Source organism: Lates calcarifer, linkage group LG3 (genome assembly GCF_001640805.2).
Source record: "Lates calcarifer isolate ASB-BC8 linkage group LG3, TLL_Latcal_v3, whole genome shotgun sequence".
Lineage (NCBI taxonomy): Eukaryota > Metazoa > Chordata > Actinopteri > Centropomidae > Lates > Lates calcarifer.
Window position 1 is genome coordinate 21101934 of NC_066835.1, and position 27405 is coordinate 21129338.

Below are 27405 nucleotides of genomic sequence, written 5' to 3' on the forward strand. Positions count from 1 at the left end.
ACTTGGAGCAGAAATGTGACTTTTATGACGACGTCCTGTTGAAATACAACAGGAACTGTTTCCATGTTTGTCTGTCCAGCCTCCTTTTAACTCACTGTAACGTTAACGATGCTGCAACAGTCCTGTTTTTATTTTATCGTCTTGTGAACCGACCTGACTTGTGTTTTCTGTGGTTTGAATGTGAAACACGTCTCTTTGTTCTGAACTCGCTTGAATGTTGATTCCTCTGTATAAAGGAGTATTTGAGGCATTGAAACCCTGAGTGGTGGTGAGTGAGTTATCTGCCATCAGACTGTAGACATTAAAGGAGTTATTACGAAGAGAGAAATTTAAAGCTGTGTGTAGTGGAGATCAGGATATTTGATGTTAAGGTGAGAGGCACTGATATTCTGAATATGGCCTGGGATTCCTGGGATCAAATAAATTAATGTTTGCAACAGAGATGTGGTGTTTGTTCTCTGATTTACTCCAAGGTTTTTTATTTTGATTTTGACCCTGCTGTCAGAAAATAACACAATGTTCCTCTAAACCTGTTTAAAATCGTGTTCATGTTTATGATGAAGTCAGATATTAATCTGGTTGGTTTAAAAGTTTGGAGAAAGTACAAGAATGTAAGAGGTTTTATATCAGTTTCTTAATGTCTGAACTGAAGGTATGCAGAGTATATTAGTGTGTTTGAATCCAACTAATAAATTTAAGTCCTTTTTTATTTTACATATTTCACGTATGAACACTGGATGATATCTGGAGTATCGGGTCCAGACATTCTCCAGTGTTGCCTCGTCACGTTTGCTGTGAACCAGACGATCACACATCAGCTCACTCAGACATTACATAGACTTTATTATAGGGAGCAGCCAGAATAAAGTCAGCTTAATGTCCAGTGGGACTGATATGGACGTCTGTATTCACACACAGAGCTCTGCTTTGTCTCTGAGCAGCTGCCTGCTGCGGCTGAAAGCCACACTCAGTAAAATATAAAAATGAGCTGAAACTCACTATAAAGCTCTTCAAAGGCAAAATAAAGCTGCAGATTCAGCTGATAATTCTCTGTAGGTTCATCACTATCACAGACGTTTCACATTGTCGTTTTTCTACCAAAAAAAAAATCTATTATAGCCTGAATTTACATCCGTCTGTTAGCTGTTAGCACAAAACCGCCACCACCTGTCAGTCAGTCAAAAACCATCAAATACGTTCAGTACGCTCACAGGTCGTCCTGTATACATAAGAACAGAACCCAGTCATGTTGTGCTGCACGATAAACCTACTACTGACCTAAAATTAAAGCTACTGGGTTTCAGTAACAGATTCGATGTCACAGAACTATTGTTGGTAGTCTGAGTTTTTACTTTGTTCATTTCTGAAAAGCACAGGTTTATTTGTGTACAAATGAAGGTAGACAAACAAACCTGTACGTTGTGTCCCACCTCCTCCTAAACTGACCAAACCAACAAGTTCTTTATTACATTTTTTTATTTAGGTCCCAAAAAAACCATCATAATAACATTATATCAATAATATTAATACAGAAAATTGAAAAAAAAGGAGGAAAAAAAAAATAAAATAGCTTTTCTGTCCACAGCCTCAAACTTGGGGGTTGGGAAGGGATTCGATCCTCCAGAAGAAAAACTCTGTAAAGTCTGTTGGGGGTGAGGGTGAGGTTGGGGGCGGAGGGTGAACTGGGCGTGGCTTCAAGCTTGGGCGCGCTGTCTGTCATTCTGCTGTGCACCAATCAGGAATGTCGAGGTGAGGCAGGGGGTGGTTTTCGAGGTAAAGAGCCGAGTTTCAGTCTACTGCTGCGACATCTGAGGAAAAACACACAAACAACGAACAACATCACTAACTGCCTTTTCTATAATGAACTTTTAAATTAAACAAAGGCTAAATACTGTGTTCAACTCCTTAAAGAAATGTTCTCTTAAGAGTTAAGCAAATGTTATTAAAACAGCTAAAGTAAAAATCCTCATCATAGCCCAAAGCTATGCTAATATAATAAAACTCAAACATGAAACAGGTCCTGCTTCTTTAACTTTAACTGTTAGCTTGTAGAAAAACAACATGTGTCTCCTACAGGATTTTTCTGGACATGTGGACGTGTTGTAACTCACCATATCAAAGTTCTCTGCTGCTGTTTAATAATTAAATGTTGGTGTATATGACTGTGACATCCTGTGGTGCCGCCAGCAGAGCATGGTGCGCCGTAATTTCCTTTTTTTTTTTTTAAATGGTGCATTTAAATAAAATTTCACCACATTTAAAAATAAAATGTGGTAAAATACATTTAATGCATTTCTTTAGGTTGCAAACAGAAGCTATAAGTGTTAAATATCAAGGTCAGAGTTTTAAAAACCCTGTTAAATACGAAGCTCACAGGGTGACCTGCTGTTAGAAAGTAACGCAACACGTTTTCTGGCTCATGGAGTTTCCTGGTAAAACACAGTCAGTAACAGAGACTGAGCAGCGACAGGAGGATCTGTCACTGTAGAGCCGATACATGTCAGTCCTCAGGACATCCAACAGAACTGCCATTAAAAAATAATAATGATAATTATGATGAATCCATGTGGGGGTGTAGTGGTGTAATGAAACCACTGCATCTCCTGTTTATTCATCTCTACACATTAAACAGTCTCTACACCAGAAAACCAACTGACAGCCATGTGGGTTAAACTTCTTTAGTTTAGAAATATCATAGTTTTAGTGAGAGAAAAGTATTTTTGCAGATATAGTTAGATATAGTTTGCAGATAAGGTTTTTTTTTGGTATAAACCTGAAAACAAAAACAGACTTTATGAACAAAGAACAAAAAAGGTGTTAAAGCCTGAAACTGAGCTGAACTTCTAACAAATGACTTCTCATGAAATGGAGAGTTTAACTGAAGGACCAGGAAATATCTGATTAATAATGAGCAGGATTAAAGTTCGACCTGCGAGTTAAAACAAACAAAGCTAAGGATTAAAAAACAAACTGTGTGTGTGTGTGTGTGTGTGTGTTACCTGTTGTGTCTGTGCCTGTGTCTGTGTCTCGGGCCCTCGGCTCGCCAGCCGGCTCAGGATGTTCCTCTCGGACATCTGGAGTCGCACGGCAACCGGCGGTATCCGGGCGATAGTCGCTGGGAGGCGGGTGACATCTGCCTTCATGTCACTCAGCAGCTCCTCCAACTGCTTCAGCACTGACACAGACAGGGAGAGAGAGAGCAATGAGGAGCTATAGTCTCTCACTCACTGAAGAGCTTGTTTGTGCAGTCATCAGATCAGACGTTGTATCTGCGTATCAAAGGCCTCTGTCTTTACCTTTGTGCAGGACGGCGTTGGCCGGTTTGTTCCCGGACATGGATTCTTTGCTGAGGTGCTGGTGGGATTCAGCCAGGCACTCCACCTCACTGAAGCGGGTGTTGAGGGCCATGGAGGGGTGCGAGGGGTCCTCCGACATGTTGAGGTAGGCGGCACGACGCAGCTGCTCCTCGATCACCAGCGCCTGCTCCAACAGCTGGAGGAGAGAGAACGAGGCTCGAGGTTACCGTGAAATCAACACGGAGCGAATCAAAGCTTCAACATTTCGAGGCTCCATCTTGGCTCGTACCTTGAACCTTCTGGCGAGGAACTTGTTCTTGATTTCCAGGAAATTCCCTCTGTTCATCTCTCCTTTAAAGGGCTCGTTGAGGATGGCGAACTTCACGTCGTTCTGGATGTCCTGCCAGCGGGCGTAGCCGTGTCTGTGGGGGGGTCACGGTCAAGGGTAACAACTAATTTATCCAACACTGCCAGGGGTCAAAGGTTACTGCAGATGGATTCAAAGACACACAAACACACTCTCCCATCACTCAGGTAGGAAAAGGATACTGTATGATGCCGGCCAGCAGCCAGTAGTCATGGCGACGGTGCCAGATCTCATTGGTTTTCTTGGTAACCGTGGCAGCGCGCTCCTCGTTCTGCCACAAAGAGTGCAGCTCTGAGAAACAAAGAGGAGGATGTCAGTGATAAAATGAAAACACAACTTTCCACCATGTGTTCCTCTGTGTGTGTGTGTGTGTGTGTGTTTGTACCGGTGAATCCTCCGTCTGCGATGTTGAACATGAACCTGGTCTTCACCTTCTTCTTCTCCTCGCTGGCTGCTCCTGCAGCAGCAGCAGTGCCCGCTGAGGCTGAGCTCTCCTTGCTGCTGTCTCCGTTCTGCAGTTTAGTCGCCTCCTCCGGCTTCGGCGCCTCCTTCTCCTCCTTCAGATCTGCAGCAGGAATGAATGGAGAATCTCACCACCTGCAACCCTCTGCTTACAGATCTAAGATATTTAGCCGTTTGTTCCCTTTTTTAAAAAAAAGAGGACAAGCTTTGGTACCTTTCTTTTCATCTGCAGGTGGAGTGGTGTCCATCTTTTCTTCTTTCTTTTCTTCTGCTGCAAAACCAGAGATATAACAACATTAAAAAAAGAGAGAAGACATCACACTTTCAAAAATTCAACTACAGCTGGGAGAGGGAGTAAAAAAACAAAAAGAACACAATAAAAGAGAAATAAAAATCTCAAGTACAGTAACCAGTTTTACCTTTGACCTCAGTGTCCTCAGGTTTGACCTCTGACCCCTCCGTCTTTGCCTCTGCGGGCGACTTTGTTTCCTCTCCTCCCTCCGGACTCTTCTTCTCACCCTCTCCCTCCTTCTCCTTCTCGCCGTCCTTCTCCTTCACGCTCTCTGCTTCTCCGTTGCTCGGCTTGTCCGTCTCCATCGGCTCCTCCCCGTTCTTCTTCTTCTCCTGTTGCTCTGCCGACGGGCTCTTCTCGTCGTCGTCTGGGATGGCGATCACCTGGAGGAGACGGGAAGCGGAGAGAGACTTTGTCAGACATCTTGAAGAAACACATTCTCCCTCTACTTTCATTTCTGAGAGCGGAAAGTCCAAAGTTCTGACTTTTCTTCACGTCTCAAACGCATCATGTCTTTACCTCGCTGGCAGCCTTTACGGGCTCTTTGCCGTTCTTCTCCGCCTCGCCCTCTTTCTTCACCTCCTTCTCTCCGTCCTTCACCACCTCGTCGTTCTTTGAGGAGTCATCAACTACAACAACATTTGTAACAGGATATTTTTAACAGGAAGACATTCTTATCTACAGTCAACAGCTGGAGAGTTTGTGTAATGCCTGAGTATAGTGTGTGTTTGTTGCCTCAGCTCTACAAAAAGTCAGACCTTGTGTGTGTGTGTGTGTTACCTGGAGCAGGAGTGTTGGGCTGAGTGTCGGCAGGCGTGCCAGTGGACGGGGTTTTTCCGGGGGAGTCGGGCTGAGCCGCGGCTCTCTTGTTCTCCTCCAGCTCGGCCATCCACGGCATCGACCACTGACCGTTCACATGTTCAAACTCCTGGACCTGGAAAACAACCAGAGTCAGTATTCAGTCAGTCAGTGATTCATTAACTGTAGATAAAAAACGATGCCAAGCGACGTATTGTTCTTTAAATCTTCATTCTGAACTCAAACATCCTCTCTGTAATCTAATGAAGTCACATGATGGTGAATGGAAAAGAAAAGGCTGATTTGTGTTTGTCACCTTTTTGCGAATAAGTGACATGACGCCGATACGGGTGAGGACGTGTTGCCGCGACAAGCCTTCTCTGGGGACGCCATCTGCGAAGGTCTCAGCACCGTCAGCTCCAGGCTCGCAGAGGTGACGCATGAACAGAGAGACGTAGGCCCTGAGAGAGAGAGAGAGAGAGAGAGAGAGAGAGAGAGAGAGAGAGAGAGAGAGAGAGAGAGTTAAAGTTGTTAAATGTAAACTACAAATTCAGATTCGATTATCATTCATTCATTGAACACTTCATTTCCTTAAGGATATCTGCAGGCAACAACAACAGTTCATGAATTTGTTGCGTTTCTTACTTGAACTCTTTCTCAGATTTCCCTCGCAGGTCTCGGACCAGCCACTGGGTGGTGAAGGCATCTTGGGGAGGCATCCCATAACGCATCACTGCGTTCAGGAAGGCCTTCCTCTGCCGAGAGTTGAAACCCAACACCTGGGAAACAGCAGAGGAGAAATCATCAGTCTTTAACACCTTTTGTTGCTATAAACCATGGAATACAGTTGTTTGAAAGAGGGATACCAAATGGTCCCAGACTAGAGCTGAGCTGCTCACCTCGATGTTGCCTCCCACCCTGGCCAGCAGGGGGGGCAGCGGTTTGTCTTTGTCGTTCCTCAGGCCCTTCCTGTTCGGCCTGCGAGAGTTGGCTGCAGAGAGAAACGAGTTGTGGTGATTATACAGATAAAACCTGACGCTCTGCATCGAGGCGGGCGTGCTGCATCGCCGTATCACTGCATTCTGCTCATTAAAGAATAATACGTGGTTCAACGTCCTGTACCTCTGTACACAAACAGTGGTTCTTACCTTCTGTTCGCTCGTCAAAGTCTTCGTCTCCCTCCTCAGACGCCACGGAGTAATCTGATTGGCCATCAGACTGGTCATCCTGCCAGTCAGCTGTCAGATACAGAGAGATGTTTTTAAACCCACAGTCCACAAAGACTTCACTTTGACCACTGAATTATTCCCATGATGCTCTTTGTGTGGAGGAAGGTCATCAGGGTCACATGTTTCATGAATAAATAAATTAAATATGACTCCAGACAGAGAGAGAGAGACTCACTCGTGCTGTAAAACCGATGTGTACGTGCAAACACACACATCTCAGCTGTAGTGTCATAAATCATCACACAACAGTCTGTTATTATGTGACATACAGTGTGTGTGCGTGTCAGTGAGGTCTCACCCTCTGCACTTCTTAATGTCCAACTGGAATTTTCACCCACTTGCTAACAGTCATATATTTCTGTTTACTTATCTTAGTTCAGCTTTGTTTTTGCTTTATGAATCTGAACTTCAAAGATCAACAGGCCACAGATGGTCACAAACCATCTGTGATTTCACCTTTATATTGCACCAGTATATCGACCAAAGCAGAAAAGGTCATAACCTACGTGCTGTCTAAGACCTTACTGCATCAGCAGCAGGAAGAGGCGAGCTCTAAAATCTACACTGCTGAGCTGCTGTGAGAAAAACTCTTTCCACAAACTGAGCTGAAAGTTGATTATTTTTACCTCGTGTTATGCAACTAGGACTATTGACAAAAGCTGGTGTTGAATGTCGGGTCAGATTCTGTTTTTCTGCTTGTGCATTTTAACTCACTTTAAAAACCAGCTAACTATTGATGCAGACGTCATTCTCTCTCACCTCTGTCTTCTTGTGAGCCGTCGTTGTAGTTGACCTGCTTGCGGATACGTTTGCCTTTGCCCAGGTTGCGGGCCAGATCCTCCTGCTGCTGCTCGTAATGGTGACGCAGCAGCTTTTCCCAGTAGTCTGGATCCACGCTCTCCTCCTGCTTGATGATCTCCCGCTGCACCTCCTCCTCCTGAGCGACAGGGAAACGATGGAGAAACGGGGCGTGAGAGAGAGGGAGGGAAATACACCACACCACACTACAACCAGCTACAGGTGCTCACCTCCTCCTCCTCGTCTTTGACCACGTACTGAGCCACCTTGAAGGAGCTCAGGTACTCGTTCATGCTCTGCAGCTCGGTGTCGTCCGTGGCGTCCTGGTTTCTGTCCAGCAGACGGTCGATGGCCTTGTCATCGTAGTGAATGATGCTGCTGTCCTCCTCCTTGTTCTCACCTAAAGATCCAAAACATCAGTTAGAACATCTTCACTTTTCACTTTACAAACAGATCAACCTGTTCCACTGAGTCTTAATCTATCCTTCACCTTCTCCTTCATCCTTGAAGAGCTCCTCCGTTCCAAACTTGAGGATGTCGTCCAGTTCCTGTTTGGACATAGAGCCGGTCTTGGATCCAAGACCAGGTCGGACCACCAGGTGAGTCAGCATCATCTTTTTCTTGGCAACCTGGACAGAGGGAGGAGAAATGAAGGCGACGCAGAGGAAGATTTGTTAATACTGCTGCTAAAAAAATTAAAGTATAACATAACTGTCTCATCAAAAATCTGTTTACCTGAGTAATCCTCTCCTCCACAGAGGCCTTGGTGACGAAGCGATAGATCATCACCTTCTTGTTCTGACCGATTCGATGAGCTCTGCTGAAGGCCTGGACACAGAGGAGGAGGGTAGATAAATAAGGTGTTTCTAGAACAGGGTGAAGTAAGGATGGAGCAGCAGCACTCATCCTGTACCTGGATGTCGTTGTGAGGGTTCCAGTCCGAGTCGTAGATGATGACGGTGTCGGCGGTGGCCAAGTTGATACCCAGACCTCCGGCCCTCGTTGACAGCAGGAAGGCAAACTGCTGAGCACCAGGAGCTGAGGGAAGGGAGAGAGGAAAAAAAAAAGATGAAAAATAGAAGATGAAGCAAAGATTAAATCACAGAAAAGGAGCACTTTGTGTCTGTCTCTCAGTCTCACCATTGAAGCGATCGATGGCTTCTTGTCTCATCCCTCCTGTGATTCCTCCGTCAATCCTCTCGTACTTGTAGCCCTCGTTCTCCAGGAAGTCCTCCAGCAGGTCCAACATCTTGGTCATCTGCAGCGAAACACACAGGAGATGATTCAATAAGTAAATAATAAAAAAATATTTTTTTAAAGCACCTGTTTTTAGTTGACTCCATCAAGGGAGAGTCTGCTCAGTAACGAAAGCATCAGGGTCAATAGCAAATATTTATCTGATTGAGACTGATCGCTTCAAAAGAGAACAATCAGGACACAAGAGAAAATGAAACAGTAAACGTGAGTGCAGTGTGGAAAATGTGGAGGGTTTTTTAAAGACAACCACAGTCGAGTCATCTCTCTGGTGTCGTACCTGAGAGAAAATGAGCACTCGGTGTCCTCCCTCCTTCAGCTTCCTCATCATCTTCTGCAGTAACAGCAGTTTCCCAGCAGCCTTTGTTAGAGCTTGGCCGTCGTACATCCCGTTGGGCATCTTTGGAGCTTCCTGTTAGGAGTAACCGATCAAACATTATGGTTCTGTTTTGCTAAGGGTGGACTCAAAAACCAGAATCAATCTTCAGCTGTCTTCTTCACATTTCACCCCTTTGGGTCGTACCATGGCAGCCGCGGGGAAGAGGTAGGGGTGGTTGCAGCATTTCTTGAGGTCCATGACGACGTTGAGCAGAGAAACCTGGTTTCCTCCTCCTTTGGTGTTCAGGGCCTCAAAGTTTTTCGTCAGGATGAATTTGTAGTACTTCCTGCAAACACAGAACACACACATTCCTCTCTGTTTGTAACTAATTCTTGTGCGTTTAGCTTTCTGATCATCTCAAACTCCGCCCTCCCGACTCACTTCTGCATGGGGCTGAGCTCCACTCTGACGATGAGCTCGGTCTTGGAGGGCATGTGTTTGAAGACGTCGGCCTTCAGCCTCCTGAGCATGTGCGGACCCAGCATGTCGTGCAGCTTCTTGATCTGGTCCTCCTTGGCGATGTCGGCGAACTCCTCCAGGAAACCTTCCAGGTTACTGCGTACGGAGAGTCAGACATGTGAGTTACTGTGAGGAGTCACTTTACAGTCTACGGTCACGCACTGCTGATGGCAGCTAAAGAAGTCAGCTGCTGCGAATGTGCTGCAAATTCCCGCAGATTGCCCACAGCTGCTTTTTAAAAACAGCATCACTCATCAACATCAGATCTCAAGAGAATGCTGTTTCAGTGAACAATAATTTTTTTTTCCCCAAGTCGTTTCAGGTTTTAATTAAAATGCAGACATTAAATCATTTTCACCATAGTCTTACACAAAGGATCTGTGCTTTGGGTATACAATGAGCCCAATCAGTATTGCTGCAAGTCCTTTAATTTCTGCATCATAAAGTTTGTAACTGGATTCCCCTCTGAGCTGAAGGATTTGACCTGCAGAATAACACGGACCACATCTATTAACAATTAGTATGATTTAATGACTTTGCAACCTAAAAACATGCAGGTGGCTTGTTAAATGCAAAACCCTCACTGACTCCCAGGCTTGTTTCACATAACTTTATCTTATGGCAAAAGGAAACCTCCCTGTAATCCTCAGTGCAGTAAAGGTGAAGGATCTGGAGCCTACCTGAACCTCTCCGGTGTGAGGAAGTTGAGCAGGTGGAAAAGCTCCTCCAGGTTGTTCTGCAGAGGAGTTCCGGTCAGAAGCAGCTTGTGCTGCAGAGGGTAGTTGTTCAACACCCTGAAAAACTACAGCAGAGGAGACAAAGATCATGTTTACAACAGTTTCAGGCTGAGTGGAACTTCAGATTTCTGCGACAGGTCTTGACCTTGGAAAAAGCAGCTGACAAAATAATCCTGTAATAATCTCAGGTATGATTAATTTAAAAGTAGAAAAAGCAGTGGTGGTACAAAATAAACCCAAAGCACTGGTGACACCGTCTCTCTGTACCTTGGACTGGTTGTTCTTCAGCCTATGGGCTTCGTCCACCACCAGGCAGGCCCAGTCTATGGAGCCCAGGATGGCCATGTCGATGGTGATCAGCTCATAGGACGTCAGCAGGACGTGGAACTTGACCGATGAGTCTTTCTGTTGGCGGAAATCAACACAAAAAATATTATAAGTACGATTTTTCACCCAATCCCCAACTGCTCTGATTTTCTGTCTCCTCCACTCCCGTCTTCGTTCACCACCTTCTCCTCTCACCTTCATCCTGGAGGCTTTCTTTCCTCCTCGGATGGCATTGTCCTCGAAGGAGAACTCGTTCTCTCTGATGACGGCTCTGCTGTCTTTGTCTCCGACGTAGGTCACCACGTACATGTCGGGCGCCCACATCTCAAACTCTCTCTCCCAGTTGATGATGGTGGAGAGCGGGGCACTGACCAGGAACGGCCCCTTTGAGTGACCCTGGAGGTGGAGAGGAAGTCAGACTGATGGCAAAATCGCTCAAAAATATTTTAAAGTGAATTAACTTGCTCATGTTTTCATTCTAATTTTTACACAAAAAAGATCCAGATGTCGTGTCATGAATTAGAGTGATCTGTGAACATCTCCCCCAGTTTGAACTTTACTATATTTTTAAAAAATGTATTTAAAACAAAATACCTCGGGGTAAATTCAGTGTGAAAACAAACAAAAATCATCAATTCATATTCAAAACCGCAACAAGATCTCCTGCTGCTCTGACAGGAAGTGTATTCTGGCCTCCCACCTTTAGGTGGCAGCAGTCACACACATGATCAGTGTCTATGAATGTTTACTGTTTGAGATCCAACTTAATGTCGTCAGATTTCACCTGACTTACACAAAATGGCTGGATGGTCCCCAGCCAATAGGACGACAGCTACTTATAGACAGCTCCGCTGTCGCACAGATAATTTGTCCTAAGATAAAAATGAAACTAATTTAATTAAATTCCTTGAAAAAAACAAAAACAAACTTAAAATCAAAACTCACTTTTAATTTTTGTGCTGAGCTCATTTAGCAGCTCATGTTTCAAACAAACCAGTTGAGAAGAAGTGAGTGTAGCGCTCATCTTTACAGCAAACAAACATAACCCAGTATCTCACAGGCACCCACCTCTTTATAGAGCGAGTAGAGGAAGACGGCGGTCTGGACCGTCTTTCCCAGACCCATCTCGTCGGCCAGGATGGTGTCTGTGCCCTGAGCCCAGGAGAACCGCAGCCAGTTCAGACCCTCCAGCTGGTAGGGGTGCAGTGTCCCGCCTGTGCTGTCCAGGTACTCTGGCTGACGCTCAAACTTTATAGTCGGCTGAGAACAGAAACAAGGAGCAGATTTCTAAACACAGGACTGTCTGAGATTTAAATTAAGTTTGTCAAAATCCTTGGAAAACAGTTAAAAGTTTAAACACTGTCACAAAGAAACAACTGGTGGTGACTTCGGATTCAAAAAATGACTTATTCCAACACCAACACCAATATGAACACAGCCAGGACTTACATCTATGACAGGGTTCTCAGGAGGCCTGTCCGGCCGCTTAACTCGTCCTTTCACCTTGATCTTCTTCCCGGGTCTCCCCTCCTCTCCCATCATCAGCTCTCTGGAAAGAAACACACACAGTTAGGAGAGCAGTGTGTGTTGTTTGAGGCTGCAGTTGTGACAGTGCTGCGCAGACTGTGTCTCACCTGTGGTTCCAATACTGCAACTTGTAGGTGTCAAACTCAGGTACGTCCATGTCCTCGGCCTCCCAGGTCGCCTGGTCGTATGGCAGCTCTCTCCACTTGATCAGGTAGTGGACGTTATTCTTCCTGTCCACGCTGGAAAACGCAGCAGAGAGAGAAGAAAAAGTTCACTTTAATTTTGCTTATTTTCGTGTTTGGCAGATGAGTCAAAATGAGTGTGTGCTGACCTGTGGTTGAGGATGCGGTGGATCATCAGCCACTCAAACTTGATCCCGAAGCGGAGGTATTTCTCTTCCAGCTGTGCGTACATGGGGTCCTTGTTCTTCCTCTTAACGCTCTTGTCCTCTTCTCCGTCGCCAAAGTCAATGGGCGGCGGTTCATCCATGTCGTTCTTCCTCTGGTAGTTCCTGAACATCACCTGGCAATGGAGCTCGAGCTGGTGGGGGGTGGGGGGGGGGAAATGAGAAAGAGAGAAAATGTACAACCCTTCATCTAAAACAGGATCAAATGCAGTACTTAACTTGTGTGTATTCCACACACCTGGAGCTCTGTGACCCAGGAGCAGTGCCAGTACGACATGTTGGACCACTTGGCGAAGAACTCCCTCTCCGGCCGCCCTGCCAGCGGGGCGGGGTCGGGGGCGTCTGCTGGAAGGTCTGGGGGGCGAGGGACTGGTGTGGGAGGAGGGGGGTCACCCCACCGCCAAGTCAGGATCTTTTGGACCTTCCCTTTCATGGGTGGACACTGGAAGAGGAGCAAAAAAAGTTATTGGTTGTTTATCCTTTTTTTCTTACTCTAAAAATCTACCTAAGACTTCTAGAATAAACTGTTTAGTTTATTTAATCACAGACAACAAAAAAAGAGGTGTTGTGGTAACATGTGAGTCATCTGAGAGTTTTTATCTAATGGAAAGTGCAATAACTTCTTTGACTTAAGAGATGAGATAAGTCAGAGCACTTCACTGTGGAGCTGAAACGTTTCATCTGTTAACAGAAAATCAATTTTTTTTGGATAATCTGAATATTCCTGTTTATGAAATGAGATGATTTTCTGCTTTGCTCCGTTTTGTAACTTTGCAACTTGAATATTTTTGAGTTTTAGTTGGACAAAACTCAACAACCTTTTTCACTGTTTTCAGATATTAGATTAAACAATCAACTTTCAGATGAGTAAACAGTAATAGTGCTGCCTTCAGGTATCATTATCCAAACAACAGCAACCCAAACCCCAAAGATATCCAGTTTACAATCATATTAAACACAGAAGTCAGCAAATCGTCACATTAGAAAACAAATTACTGAAATGATTAATTGAATCAAAATGAAAAATTCTCAAAGCTCCACAATATTGTTGTATTTCTCTGATCATGAAGTTGAAAACATGACATCAGCTGCAGCCAAAGACGTGGTAAAAGATGCTGTTAAATCCTGCCTCCACTCTGGTTTGTTGAGTTGGCTGTAGAATGAAACTATGATTGTTTTTTTAACCACTAATCAAACCACATGACCTAAACAAGCACGCAACAATCTAATGGATCAATAAAAAGCTTTTCCAATCAAGACACGCTGAGCAGAGAGCAGAAATATCCACCAGATCGATGTAGAAACTTTGCCAGGTTCAGCAGATTTTCTCGACTCTTGCGACTGCGACAGGTCAGGCCTCACATCGATCACGTCATTTGACCCCAGCGACCGTGGGCGACTCACCGTGCAGCGTGGGCAGATCCACTCTCCGTTGGGGATCTCAGGCAGTGGCGGGTTGAGGCAGTGGATGTGGTACGACGAGGGGCACGAGTCGCAGCAGAGGAGCTCTCCTCCGTCTTTGCAGACCCTGCAGAACTCCATGTGGTGGTCGTCCTCCTCCATCTCTCCTGCCTCGCCGTTGTCCTCCTCGCCGTCTGAGCCCTCCTCCCTGGCCTCCCACTGGATGCCCTCCTTCTCCTGGGATTGAGGGAGTCGGAAATGAGCATTTCATATTTCAAACTCTTGCACTGCAACAATATCAGATTTATCTGCAGTTGTTTTTCTACTACTGCTACTACTTTGATTGATTGTAAAATTACTTTAATTGGAGAATTCTTTTACGTGGCTGGGGATAAGAGAGTCAGTACGGTGGTTAAAACATAAGAGAGCTTACACAGTGCGGGCAGCTCCAGGTGCCCTCTGGTGCTTTCTCCATGTCAGGGTCCAGGCAGACCATGTGGTACGCTCTGGGACAGGTGTCACACAGGATGATCTCTCCACCCTGCTGGCAAACCTCACAGTAGTCCTGGTGGTCGGTCTCGTAGCCGTCACCATCCTCTGCTTCTGATGAGGAGGGAAAAACACTTTTTTTTAAACAAAACACCATCTGACATTTAGCTGAGACACCGGATGTGATGTGTGCTGTAATCCAGACTCTGCATTTATGTCATTCTGCTTTGTGTTTATGTTGTTTGTCAGAGGAAAACCCACTCAATGAGTCATTTTTTCCCCTCATGAACACATTTCCTCAATAGCACCAACAGACTGAAATTGAAAGGTTTCACTTCAAAAATAGAGATATCAATTTTATGGGGGGTAAAACTGATCCCTAACACTCATCCCTCAACATTTTCTAGACATTCACAGATGTACATGTGAAGCTAAATAAAGATTAAACTCACACTGACAAGTTTTTGTAGCATTTCCTAATGGTGTGTTTAACTGGAAAGCAACACAACATACTGTGGCAGATTTCAAAGGGCTGAATGTTGAGCAGCAAACCCCAACTTTTCACCTAAACTCCTCACGGACTAAACAAAACACCAGAACTACAGTTTAAAGGATTTCCACACTGAACCAGCTGCAACTAAGTAAGGACTCCAGTTGCCAGTTGCCAGTCTGAATTCATCCGTGACGTTGTTTTGAGCGCAGCCTCGGTCTTGTGACAGCTGCTACAGAGGATGCGTCGGTAGGCGACAACCCAGACCAAGATGTGTCCTTCTAAATATACCAAACAGCACTGACTCAGTCACAGTGACTAATGTGTGTGTTTGTGTGTGTGCACACACCTCCTCGTGTTGTTGTGCATTCCACAGACTTTTAATGCCTTACCCTGCACACAGCCATTACTATTCACCACTGTGTGTTTAACCTGCAATTTTCAATGTGTAGGCCTCTACCTGCAGCTGCTTACAGCTCCACAGGTAGAGCTCTGACTGTGAGTCACCAGGTGAAACAACCAGCGTAAAGGTGTCACCTCCAGCAGATTACAAAAAAATGACTATTCAGTGTAAAGTGCAAAGGCTCATCACACACTCAGAACATGCAGACGTACCTTTCTTCTTCTTGGGTTTGCTCTTGGACGGCTTCTTTTTGCTGCGGCTGCTGCGACTGTTTGATCCCTCGGAGACAGAGACGCTGTTCATGCTGCCGTCCTCAAAATCACTGTCCACGTCAGGCTCATCCTCCTCGCTCTGAACACACACACACAAAGTTTCCAGCTGTGTTTAAAACCCCAAGTGGATGCGAGAAGCATGGGACAGAGAGATGAAAAGGTCTCCTACCGATGAGCGTTTCCTCTTGCTGTTGAAGCCTCCCAGTTTGATTTTGAGAGGAGCCACTTTCTTGGTCTTGGCATTGTTCTTTTTCTCTTGTGGTTTCGGCGCTGGTTTTGACTTCTTGCGGGCGTTGGGTCCTACAGGACGGAAGAGAAAACACAAATGTCACATGCTCATCCAAAAGGTGTGTTTGTGATATCCAAACCCAGCGTTGATATTTCAGGCTCTGTTCTGACCCCTACTGCCTACCGTACCTTTGCCTTCCTTGGTCTTGGCCTTGCGTAGCGGCGGTGCAGGGGGCTGCTGAGACTCTGCCGGGGCTGGAGGTGCAGCAGCAGCTGGGGCGACCTCTGCCACCATGGTGTCAACAGCGGCAGGTACGTTGGCGGTGGCCAGGGCGGCATTGGCAGCAGCTGCTCCCCTCAGGGGGTTGTTGGTGCTGAACTCGCGCCACTTGGCGCCCAGGACCATCATCATCTTGGACACGGCGATCTTGGGGTTCTTGGCTGCGATTAGGGGCCTGGAGACAAGGGAATCAGAGCAACAGTTTACTTCTGCCATAAACGTAGATAAAAAACAGCAACTGAACAGTAAGTAAAAAGAAAAAGACTTAATATAATCAAACTTGTTAAGCTCCCTGGGACGTCTGCCTGTATTTCTGCAAAATATTGTGGGTTTTTCTGGGACATTATCAGCTTTGTGTGCATCTACCTGACAAACTGACTGAATGCCTTGTAGTTGGTCAGAGAGCGGTAGTCTTCCTCGGTGAAGACGTGGTCGATGTCCTCCATACCCCAGTCATCCAGCAGCTGGGATGAAGACTTTGGCTCCTACAGGAAACACAAAAACAATGAGCTTCAGGAATCACATCAGCAGGTAAAGAATCGACACAGGTGAGACACAGCCTGAAAGGTTTATGGGATTGTAATTCTGAAATAAAACCAAAAACAAACGCATACATAACACATTAAAAAAAGAAAAGAATAAATAACCTGAGGGTAAAAAACACTAAATTAAACCCTCATCTATTTAAAACTTTCTGAAATTGCTGACAAACACTATTATACAAACAGTAGAGCAGCTGTAAGATCTGTCTACAGTGCTTAGAGTCTAAAAACAGCCACATACAGTACGTAGACAGTGGAAAGAAAAATGTGAGTCAACTCTTTGACCTTGTTCTCATCATTAATTGGTCATAAAACATGAACTGATCTTCATCTAAGTCACACGTTAATACAAACACAGTGTGCTTAAGATTATAATGCACAAACAACTACAATCTTTTGTGTCTTTTTCTGACCACACCCATTAAACATTCACAGTGCTGATGGAAAAAGTAAGCGAACCCTTGGATTTAATAACTGGCTGAATCTCCTTTGGCAGCAATAACAACAAACAGGCTCTTCCAGTCGCCCCGTCCAGCCCCAAATCACGATGCTCCCTCAACTGTTCTTCACATTTGGGATTTCAGGTTCATGGAAATCAACAATTCCAGATCATAACTCTTCTGAGGATGTTTTTATAAGTCACAGTGGCTCTAGCCCCTCCAATCTGGTTTCATTTACCAGACTCCAGGTTTGCTGCATCCTGATTCTTGATGTCATTAGCAGAGGGATTTGCACCTTTTCCAACCTACACTGTAAATATTTGACAAAAACAACGCAATGATTTGTGAGTTATTAGTTAAAACTGTAACTCAGATGAAGACTTCACAGTTTAAGATAAACTTACAGATAAAAGCAGATAACTCCAAAGTGTTCGCTTACTTTTTCCTGCCACTGAACCTCAGATTCTACATTGGCTGTTTTTTCAAGACCATTTTAACTCAGTAAGCGAGGAGCAATCAATACTAATCTGATTAATTGATTACATGACCAGAGTGTGTGGTGGACAACCTGGTTTAGCAGAGAAGCCCTAACATGTACAGAGCTGTGCTGCCACAATTCAATGTGCTAAAAAGACAGCATGACTGGTGCCAAGTGTCTCTCTGAACATTATTACTCACAACAAACTAATTCTAATTTGTAGGTGGCTGCTGCTGGATGATTACAGCATTGACTGATCACGCACAGAACAAGTGACCAACATGTGGCACCAGCTGTGATTTTCAGTGTCGAGCTGTGGCTGTGTACTAAACTACACAGGTTCACATAGAGGCTGTATAAAGTAGTGCTGGGCTCTTGTGCATCACAAAAGCCAAACACTCCAGTTCTTACAAAAATCTTTTGTCCCTCCCTCCCTGCACATCACCTAGAGCCTCTTATTCAAAGCCCCAGTGAATTATTTTACCCTCAAACATACAAATCATGTCACAGATGCTTTAGTTATCTGCTGCAGAGCAGTCTTTCCACTACAAGTGGATTTCATTTGAAAAAACAAGGGAGTATTTTCATTTTTAAACACTTTCATTGACTCTGTCAGACCACGACTGCACGGTTGAGAGGTTCAAGTGGTTGGTGAAGAAGGTCTGAAATTAGCCAGCAAATGCCACAAAAAACACTCTTTGACAAATCAATTAGGATTTACCCACCACACTAGTTACAATAATTGGCTTAATGATATAGTTATTAATTAGGTACCAATACATTTAATTTGTTAATTCATCCCCCAATGGCAACTGATTAGTGATTGAGGAGTTGGTGGTTTTAGCTTTTAATTTGTTCGGATTCGCTGATTTTCTCCGTTTCTAAATCTTTTATTTCATATTTTCATTTCTTTAGTCTTGGATGAAATCATATAAAGATATGTTTACTGATAGTGAAAATAATCATCAGTTCTAACTTTGGTCCATGTGTCCAACTTTCACTTCAAACAAAGCAAACAAATGCTCAAACTCAGGCTGCCATTACTGTTTCATCGTTTCACCTGTTTATTACTTTCTCCACTGATTAACGGTTAAAAAACAATCAGAATTTACCAGAGGTGAATTTGTCCTGTATACATATATACATATATTGAGTTTGCAATCACACAAGACAAAGAAAAGCAGCAAATCCTCACAATAGAGAAGCTGGAACAACTAAATGTTTGTTAGTTTTACTTGAAAAATGACCTAAATCAACTGTCAGAATAATTGTTGATAGATTTTCAGTCATAAAGCATCTTTATTTCCATTGACCTATTGCCTGTTTCTTGGAAATACATTGGCCGATAAAACCACGGAGGTTGATTTAAGCCACCACCAGTTTGATGAAAACACTTGGTTTTCCTTGCGCTGTTTATGCCCCTGAACACCACCTCAAGCCTGCACCTTCCCCCTCCAGCCTTTTCACCAAAAGGACTGCTTCCCATTTCTTCATCTTACAGAAACGGGCTTCAGGCTGGATGGAAGGCGGCTCGACCAGTGAATCAAAATGTGTTTATCTAACCAAAAAGAGAAAAAAAGGGTCAAGAGCACACTGCGCTGCGGCACTAGGCGGGGTTGCCATGGTAACAGCATATATGCCTTACACGCCCGCCCCAGACACACACACACACACACTTACACACCCCACGCCACCCCCTTGCATAAGTGTCATTAACTACAAGGCCCCCTATTGGCCGACGGGCTCCAAGTCCACCAGACACAGCTCTTTGTTTAACCATCTCTCATATAAAATCTTTGTTTGTCAAACCATGACCGACTCCATCACAGGTACACGATCAATAGCTGCTCATCGTGCACCAAAGAAAGGACGATTAGAAAAGTTTTTTTTCCTCAAAGACAGCATCTTTAGAAATTGGACCACACTACAGATGATTAACCCAACAAAAAGGTCGACCTCTAGCTGCATTAATGCCGAGAACTGCAAGCTTCATTTCATGTTGTTTATTTTTTATAACACACTTTAAAAGAACCATACCTGTGGTTTTGCATGTTTTGGCCCGTTTACTTTAACTCACATATGCTTCACATTACAGTAAATTTTGCAAATGATGCTGTACAATTTGATTTACCACAGACAGCACAGTGGTGTCCACTCATCTCTGTACATTATGAGAATCAGAGGACCCTGAAATCTCCACTAGCACACTGAACTGTATTTTTGTTATTATGAGTTATTATGTAGCGCAGACGTTTCAACTCAACCTGCATCACTGCCCTATAATGGATAGCTTAACATTAATGCAAATTGATGCTCGCTGGGATAGATTACACAACTCAATGACCAACTGGAACAACAGGAAAACGCACCAAAAATATCACGCATATTTAATTTGCACAGTGGTATGGTCGTTCCAGAGTGAAGTCCAGCATTACACAGAACCAGACCTGTGCGGGAATCCAAAATAAAACAAGCCACAATCACTCCATACTTACATATATTTATATATAATGTCTTTGACAACTGACTCACCAATTGTTCTTTACAAAATCTTTGACATTTTTCTTTTTACTTTTACTTCAGTCAGAGTAAATGCTTTGTTATGGGGCTTTTCAGCTCCTGCAGGAGATACTTCCTGCCCAATTCGGGGGTCATCAGGAACTTCACTAAAACATAACACTGCTGGTCCCAAAACACCCCGACACACTCATATTCATCATCTGCCTGGCTTTCCTTACCAAGCTGTCGTCATCGTCGTCGTCCTCGTCTTCCTCTGGCTCTGGGTCTTTCTTCTTGGCGGCGCTCCGGTCGGCCCCGGCACTGCTCCTCTTCTTCTCCTTGCCGCTGCTGGCTCTCTTCTTCTTCTTGCGTCCTGGAGTGTAGTCACTGCCCTCGCTGTCTGAGCGCTGGGCAGGGCCGCCTTCCTCTGCCTCTTCCACCCCGCCGATGTCCATGGGCTCTGGGGAGCTGATGGGTAACTCCTGGAGCAAGGAGAGTGCAGGTGGCAGCAAACAAATAATAAGAGAGGGACAGTGAAACTGATCCATCACTGTTATTCAAGTGCACAGTAATGAAACATATGTTCTGTGTATTAAATTTTACCGTATGATAGCAACTTTTTCACTGTGTAACTCATTATCCATTTTAGTACTTCCAAGTATATTTGACTTTGCTGGCTGTTTTGCCTACATGAGGAGATTATGAAAGCCTGCACAGTCATTCTTTTTATTGCGTGTGAAGCTAAACTAATCGTGCCTGGGTTTTAATCGTTTGTTCCTGGTTTCCATTTAGCACAGCATCTGAACTGGGAATGGGATGAAAGAGATGTGTCATATTCTTAAGATGTTTTGGGGTATAGCTACATTTAGTCACTACACACACACGTACCTCTCTGCGCGACCGCCTCTTGCTGCCCTTACTCTCTCTGCTCTTCTTGGCCTTTTTCTTCTTCTTCACCTTCGGGGTCTCGCTCTCCGAGATCTCCTCCTCGTCATCGTCTACAAATCAGGCCAGAGGAGACATTTCACGGTTAAGATACACAGAGGACTGACTGTGTGTCAGTGTATTCGAGCCGTGAAGATAGCATGCATATCAGCAGTCGCTTACATATCCTGCAGGAAACAAAACAGCAGCCACATGCTGGTAAATTCTGGCTGTGGTTTGGTGTGTTTACTCGATTTGCCAAATCAACAGGGAAACAAATGGCTGTCATTGAGCAGCTTCTCTTATGGTCTCATAGTTTATCTTTTTAAATCTGTGTTTCAGCTTTGCTTATTTAGATTTTTGGTTGAGTATTTACAGATTAGGAGGATTTTGACTTTTTACAGTGTCAATAAATATGCTTAGTATTGATTGACAGGGCTTATTCATATTTCCATGATCAGCTAACTGTTACCTTTTTGTTTTTTTATACAAGCCAGGAAACACAGGCCCTACTTGAGCAGGATAATTTAGCTCTCTTTCCAACCCCTGCCAGGCTGTAACCACATTCACCTGATGTCAGGAAGTATAAAATACCCTGATTACATGGCTGGAATGAAAACCATCAGGAGTCCTGACGACCAGGACAAGCAGAGGATAAGATGGTGGTGCAGTTTTACAAGTTGTCTTCAGGAGGGGAGGGGGGGGTTAACGCAAATCAATTTTGTTCCATTGGTGAACACTGAAATTTACAACTGATTAGTCATTATGCTGTACCACACTCCTGCAGCTATTATGACAGAGAGGATCCCAGTCCAGTGTCTGGCTCTGCCTCAGTTGCTCAAAGTGAAGTGGTATGGCACTCACAGTAAAAGTAATTAAAGCAATTGACTATGGTAAAAAAGTAAATGGCAAGCTGCCATTAAGATGCACCTGGTAAAGAAGAAGACTTAATGTGATGAGCTTTTAGGTCATATAAAGGATAAGAAGTTTAGATTGAATCCAATCTAAACATTGTTAAAAGAAAACAAGAGCTCACACTGAGGCTCCTTGTGAATACTGTGGTAGTGTAAGTATCTGGGGATAAAGATGATCTTAGTCCAGTTGGAGTAGTCATCATCTGAGCTTTAAAATGTGTTTGGTTAACGGAGCTCAGAGCTGCAGGTTTAAGACTTTGACTCGAGTCAGACTTACAGTAAATCATAAAAAAGATATTTTCCGACTTGACTTGGACTTATCTGCTGAGGCTTGACCTACACGAGATGTGAGTTCCTGAGGAGCTGATAAGACACTTGATTACAAAAGGTGCATTTTAAAAAGGTGTCACTTTGGGCTGTGAGCAAATCTGATTTCTCAGTGTTTTCAGAGTTCGTGCAAACCAGATAATCAATTAATTAATTGAGAAAATAACCGGGATATTGACTCAAAATGACAATAATTATTAAATGCTGTACTATACTTTAAAGGGTGTAAACTGAAAACTAGTAACAGCAGTAAAATGCTGCTTTTATTTTATATTTGTTTACTAATAACTGAATGATGTAATGTAGTATATATGTAACACTCACAGATGACATTTTAATGCATTGAATACTAGAACTGCTATGAATAGTCATTTAATCAATGACTTTCCTTTGCCGCACATGATAAAAAAGGAATATGACAAGACGTCTAAAAGAGTCGCTTTGATCGGTGTTAAATTAGGACAGGTGGGTTTTTGTAGTATTTTCTGACATTTTACAGACAAAACAAAAAATAATAAGCAAAGAAAATAACTGTTTATCGCAGTCCTATTGATTACTTTTAATCTCAATACTGTAATTACAGTTTCTTGATAATATTCACACACTTACTTAAGTAACATCTTCAATACATGACTTCTGCTTTGAGTATTTTTACAGTGTGGTAATAGCACATTTACTTTAGTACTTCCTCCCATCGCCGCAGAGTCTATATGTATTTCTAGTGTCTGTGACTAATATTACAAGATGACAAAACTATGAATTTTTATAGGATTGTCAATTAAAATGAGAAACACAAAGACATCAACGGCTCTCTTCGTTTTACAGCAGGGTCCTGCTCTTTGTTTACATACTGTTTTGTTAATACAGCATCACATGTCAGATTCATCTAAAGTTAGGGTTATTTGATTAATACATTTGAATATTTCAGTCGGTTTTAGCCACTTGAATCGAACTTGCAGGACTATTTGTTCTCAATGCTTCCACCGTGTACGCGGCGCGTCCTCGTCCGATTCATACAAACTGTAAACAATGCAATGTTGCATGTGAAAGCTAGTATGTATCTGAGACGATAAAATAAGTCGTTTGGATCTTATTTATCTTTTTACTACAAATGATTATTTTTTACTTTTTTCCCCACAATCAAACCGAAGGCGCCGGCCATGAGGAGGGGAATGCTACAGAACGTCATCCGCCAGCTTCCAAGCTAACTGGCTGCCTCCATCTTGTCATCATCGACACGTAAAAAATACCGGTAGCTGGCTAACGTTAGGCCCCGGGAACATGCCGGTTAGTCGGCGTGACTTCACGACATTGCAACTATCAGCCATGCCGCCCGTGGTTGCGGTTTGGGGGGTAAAACCTGTGATTTTTTTAAAAAGTGATGTTCAACAGCAGAGCAGCCGCGAAAAGCGAGAGCTTGCTAATTTTGCCGCTAACGTTAGCTAACCGGTAGTTAGCAGCATCGACTGGCTAGTAGTTAGCGCGTTGCTAATGAAACATGATTGATATGAATGTCAAAAAACATCTGCTCATGCTAGCCTACAACCAGGGTGAACATTAGCAATTTTAGCTAACAAATGAGCCTTGTCTTACCGTGCATTAACCGGTCCTCGGGGGCTCCGTAATCATCTCTGTCATCCTCGCTTCCAGACATAGCGGACAGCAGAAAAACTTTCTATTTAGTTAGCTAACAGTTTAGCTAACTAAATAAAGTTATTGGTTTGTAGGGTAATCCAGAGTTGTGACCCAGCCAGAGTCTGCCCAGGTCGTGGTGTGTGTTGTGTAGTTAGGAGAGGGCAGCCGGCCAGGGAAATAAGAACAAAAAAAGAAAACGGAAGTGAATATATAGCACTAAAGAGCATTCAAAAACACAGCACCCGGTAAAACACCGAGCGACACAAACACCCACCACATGTGCTTTTCCTGGACAATAAATCTAACTTTGACTGGCTATCAAGTTGGGCAGCAAACAAAGATTAGCACCCTCACTCACTCCATCTCTGCCTTCAGCTGACATGCCATCTTGCCACTATCGTTAGTTTCCGTCCCATTAGCATGCGTGCTAACCGAGCTTGACCGGCGGCCAGGTTCAGATTTGAGAAAGAAACGAGCCGCTCTCACAACAATAATATCGAACCCTAAAATATCTCAGTGTAACAACACCGGCATCCGAGGCTGTCTCACCCCGACCACCTCATCCTGACTCAAGTAAATCCACAAACAATAAAACCAAAAAACTGACATACTCACAACTTGATTCCACACAGCTTCCAAAAACAGTAACTCCGGGCTCAGTTTGTGTCTCAATCAATACTTGGGAGCTCTTTTTGTGAAGGTAACGGTATTCATACAATTTAAATATATTTCCGTGTTTTTTTGTGGCAGCGTGTGCGCACGACGCCGTCTCCTCTTTCTCTCCCTCGCACACTACACACACCCCGCGCGCGCGCGCACACACACAAAGAGATCAGGGGGCAGGCATCCCATAATATCCCCCCCCCCCTCCTCCTCCACACACACACATATATACACACACACACACACACTTCAGTCACCCCTCCCCCACTCTGCATAGTTACCTTGCAACGTACAGACCATAATAGTCAACTCACCCCCTCCCTCTCCTACAGTCTCTTCCCCATTCCTCCATGCATGCACACCAACCACCCCCCCCACACACACACACACCTCCACCCCCTCCCTTAGCAACCACGGTTACCATGGAGACGCACCCCCCCTCCCACCCCCGTGTGGCATCCCATAATAGTAATGAGTGCAGTCACTGACATCCCACAATAAGCATAACTCCAAAAAGAGAGATAGGAGAAAGGAGGGGGGGAAAAAAAGGAAAAGCCGTCACATGGCAACTGTGTGTGCCACATGACTGCTTAACTTGAGTGTGCATGTTTGCATGTATGCGCAGGCACTGTACTGTATATGAGCCCGGCTGCTAAAGACTGTGCACAGGATGTAGATGCTGTGCGAGGCTGACAACCACCTTTAAAGTACCCTGGGGTCATGAAAAGTGGGGTGACCCAGATGTAACCCCAATATGATGCATTATCAGCTGGAATATACGACTTTGTTAAATGCATGACTCACCATCAGGGTGATTTTTGCATCAGCACATGGAGGCCAAGAAGGTAAAAAAAAAAAAAAGAAAGAAAAAAAAAGTATTGTGTTTAGGTCAGTGTGAGGTTAAAAAGTCAGGTGCTCGACCATCCAGCGAGGACCACCGATGGAGGTCACGGGGGTCAAACTGTAGTCAAAGCCTTCAAGTCTGCAGCCCTCAAAAACTCAAAACAGGGAGCCCTAGAAGTGCAAGAGCCAAGCCAACAGCTGAGTTAAGCTGTCTGCACACACACATGCACACACACACAGACTGGCTTGCTCCACAGGCTGCTTGGAAATGCATTGCAGTCAATGGTGGGAAAATCGTCTGGGTCCTAGACAGTTTTTTCCCACCATTGACTGTCTGTAGTACAGTCAGACTCTGGGGCAGAACGCAGACCTGTTTGTGCTTAGTGCGGCAGAGAGGCTTCTGAATGACATTCTACCACACGGGAAATAAACAGTGCACATGTCAGCTAATGGGGAGCTCTGTTTTAGGGGGGCCTGTGAAGCAACAGAGTGAGTTACGCGTTGTTGTTGCAGCACTGCAGGACGAATTCGCTCTGCTGACGCTGCCCGAGTCACCCACAAATCTGTAAAAAAAAAAAAAGAAATACCCCAAATTCAGCAGCTGTCATATCAACCATAATTCAGTATGTGGCCAAAAGTGTGTGGACAGAAACTCCACATTGGAACCTGTGTATTCAAAAGGCAGACTCATGCAAACGTCCGCTTGCAAATGACAAATTGTGATCACGTCACCTCATAAGGCTGCAACTAACAAATATTTTACCATCAATCAAAACTTATGTTTATGTTTAGTGTCATTCACCAAAACCAAAGGTCATTGAGTCAGTAAAATCTGAAATAAAGTCATTTCCAAAAGCACAAGGTGATGAAACCAAAGAATTTCAACAAATTTTCTTACAGAATTTCCTCAAAACGATGATTTGATAATCAAATTCGCTGCAGATTATTTTTCTGTCAGTCATCTGATCATTAATCGACTAATCGATTGTCATATTTTAAGTGAGTAGATGTATTTAGGGGAACGAGTGTAGCTTGTATTATTATAGTGTTTATACTGCACCTATAGGCTCATAGGTTCTAACTAACCATCTCAAAATGATGGAAAATTCAAGGAGTATATAATAAATACTCAGTCCAAAGTACAACACTCAGACTATACCTGACTATAGACTATACTTGTATTTGACTGGCAGACACACTACGCTGTTGGATGATGTTGCATTGTGTTGCAGCAGATGTTGAGCCAGGTTCAGTGTCTGTTGGACGTCATGGAGCCCTCATGTCAGGACCACAGCAGCTGTCTTGTTGAAATGAATGGAGACGGCTGTGTTTTTCTACACACCGCTGTTTTCAGTCTGAACACGGTGAAGCCGGTCGCTGATGCTGAGTGAGAAAGTCTGGTTGCTGGGTGGTAGGGCTGAGGTGCAGACCTTCACACCAAACTGAGGGAGGTATTTCTTTATTGACTTGGTTTGTGCTCAGGGGGATTGCCAAAAAAGTGGACGGGCCTATTGTCTAAACAGAGCCAAGCTCACACCATGAAACAACAACCCTGCACAGTAGTGTCCACATACATTTGACCGCATACTGTGCGCTGTAGAATAGAAAGAGGAATAACTGGTTTGGAGGGAAACTTGCAAGCGAGGAAGGACGACAGCTGGTGGTAATTTCCCAAGGTGAGTGTGCATTATTCACTCATTACGAGAATAACTTATTGTGCATAAAAATGCCAGTTTCTTTGTACTGTGGTGAGTTATCTACACTGTGGGATAAAGGCTTAATCATGATGTTTCAATGCGCACAAACAAACGCGATTGCATCATTTTCTTCCTGCAAAGCTGGAAAATTAGAACCATTCTGAGGCGATTTTAATCTATGAAGGAAGAAGGAGGAGAATCAGCTGACAAATTATTCATGCCAGCATATTGTTGCACTGCCCTGACACTGTGGCTTTTAACCCAGTTCAAGCTGTCCCTCTCTGCTCTGTCTCACTCTCTCTGGTCTCTTTTCTTACAGTGGATCTACAGTCGCCTCTGACTCAGCACACCTTCATTTTCACCCTATCTCCGTCTCCCTCTCCTTTGGCCTTTTTCCTTTGTCCCGCCACCGCCGAGAGCAGCCTCAGTCGCTTTATCCCTCTCACACCGTCCGACACAAAGAACGACTTTAAAAAACCAACTTCTCTGTCTTTCTTTTCTCTCCATTTTGTCCTCTTTTTTTCTCTCTCCCTCCCTCGGTTTGCATCT

The 27405-nt window shown here is 44.2% G+C and overlaps 1 protein-coding gene across 4 annotated transcripts; it reads right to left on the reverse strand.

Moving 5' to 3' along the window:
- Positions 1-1458: 1458 nt before the first annotated feature.
- LOC108887524 (chromodomain-helicase-DNA-binding protein 4) lies at positions 1459-24498 on the reverse strand. Of its 4 annotated transcripts, none has more exons than XM_018682993.2 (41): positions 24269-24498; positions 23612-23775; positions 20742-20851; positions 20093-20335; positions 16261-16379; positions 15804-16069; positions 15556-15686; positions 15327-15465; positions 14166-14332; positions 13736-13969; positions 12570-12773; positions 12257-12465; positions 12033-12164; positions 11848-11947; positions 11467-11658; positions 10594-10794; positions 10339-10476; positions 10015-10136; positions 9257-9430; positions 9020-9161; positions 8777-8908; positions 8383-8500; positions 8156-8280; positions 7978-8070; positions 7733-7871; positions 7473-7642; positions 7204-7381; positions 6364-6453; positions 6115-6206; positions 5861-5994; positions 5532-5676; positions 5198-5351; positions 4937-5046; positions 4545-4800; positions 4340-4396; positions 4049-4228; positions 3846-3954; positions 3586-3718; positions 3297-3492; positions 3000-3175; positions 1459-1808 (listed from the first exon to the last, which is right to left on the reverse strand). In XM_018682993.2, the coding sequence occupies exons 2-41, from the start codon at positions 23670-23672 to the stop codon at positions 1794-1796; spliced, it is 5886 nt and encodes a 1961-aa protein (XP_018538509.1). In that variant the 5' UTR covers positions 23673-23775; positions 24269-24498; the 3' UTR covers positions 1459-1793. The 4 variants fall into 4 exon arrangements, with proteins under 4 accessions (XP_018538509.1, XP_018538506.1, XP_018538507.1 ...); XM_018682990.2 differs by having other exon boundaries at positions 14166-14335; positions 24269-24497; XM_018682991.2 differs by having other exon boundaries at positions 14166-14335; positions 24265-24497.
- Positions 24499-27405: the final 2907 nt, after the last annotated feature.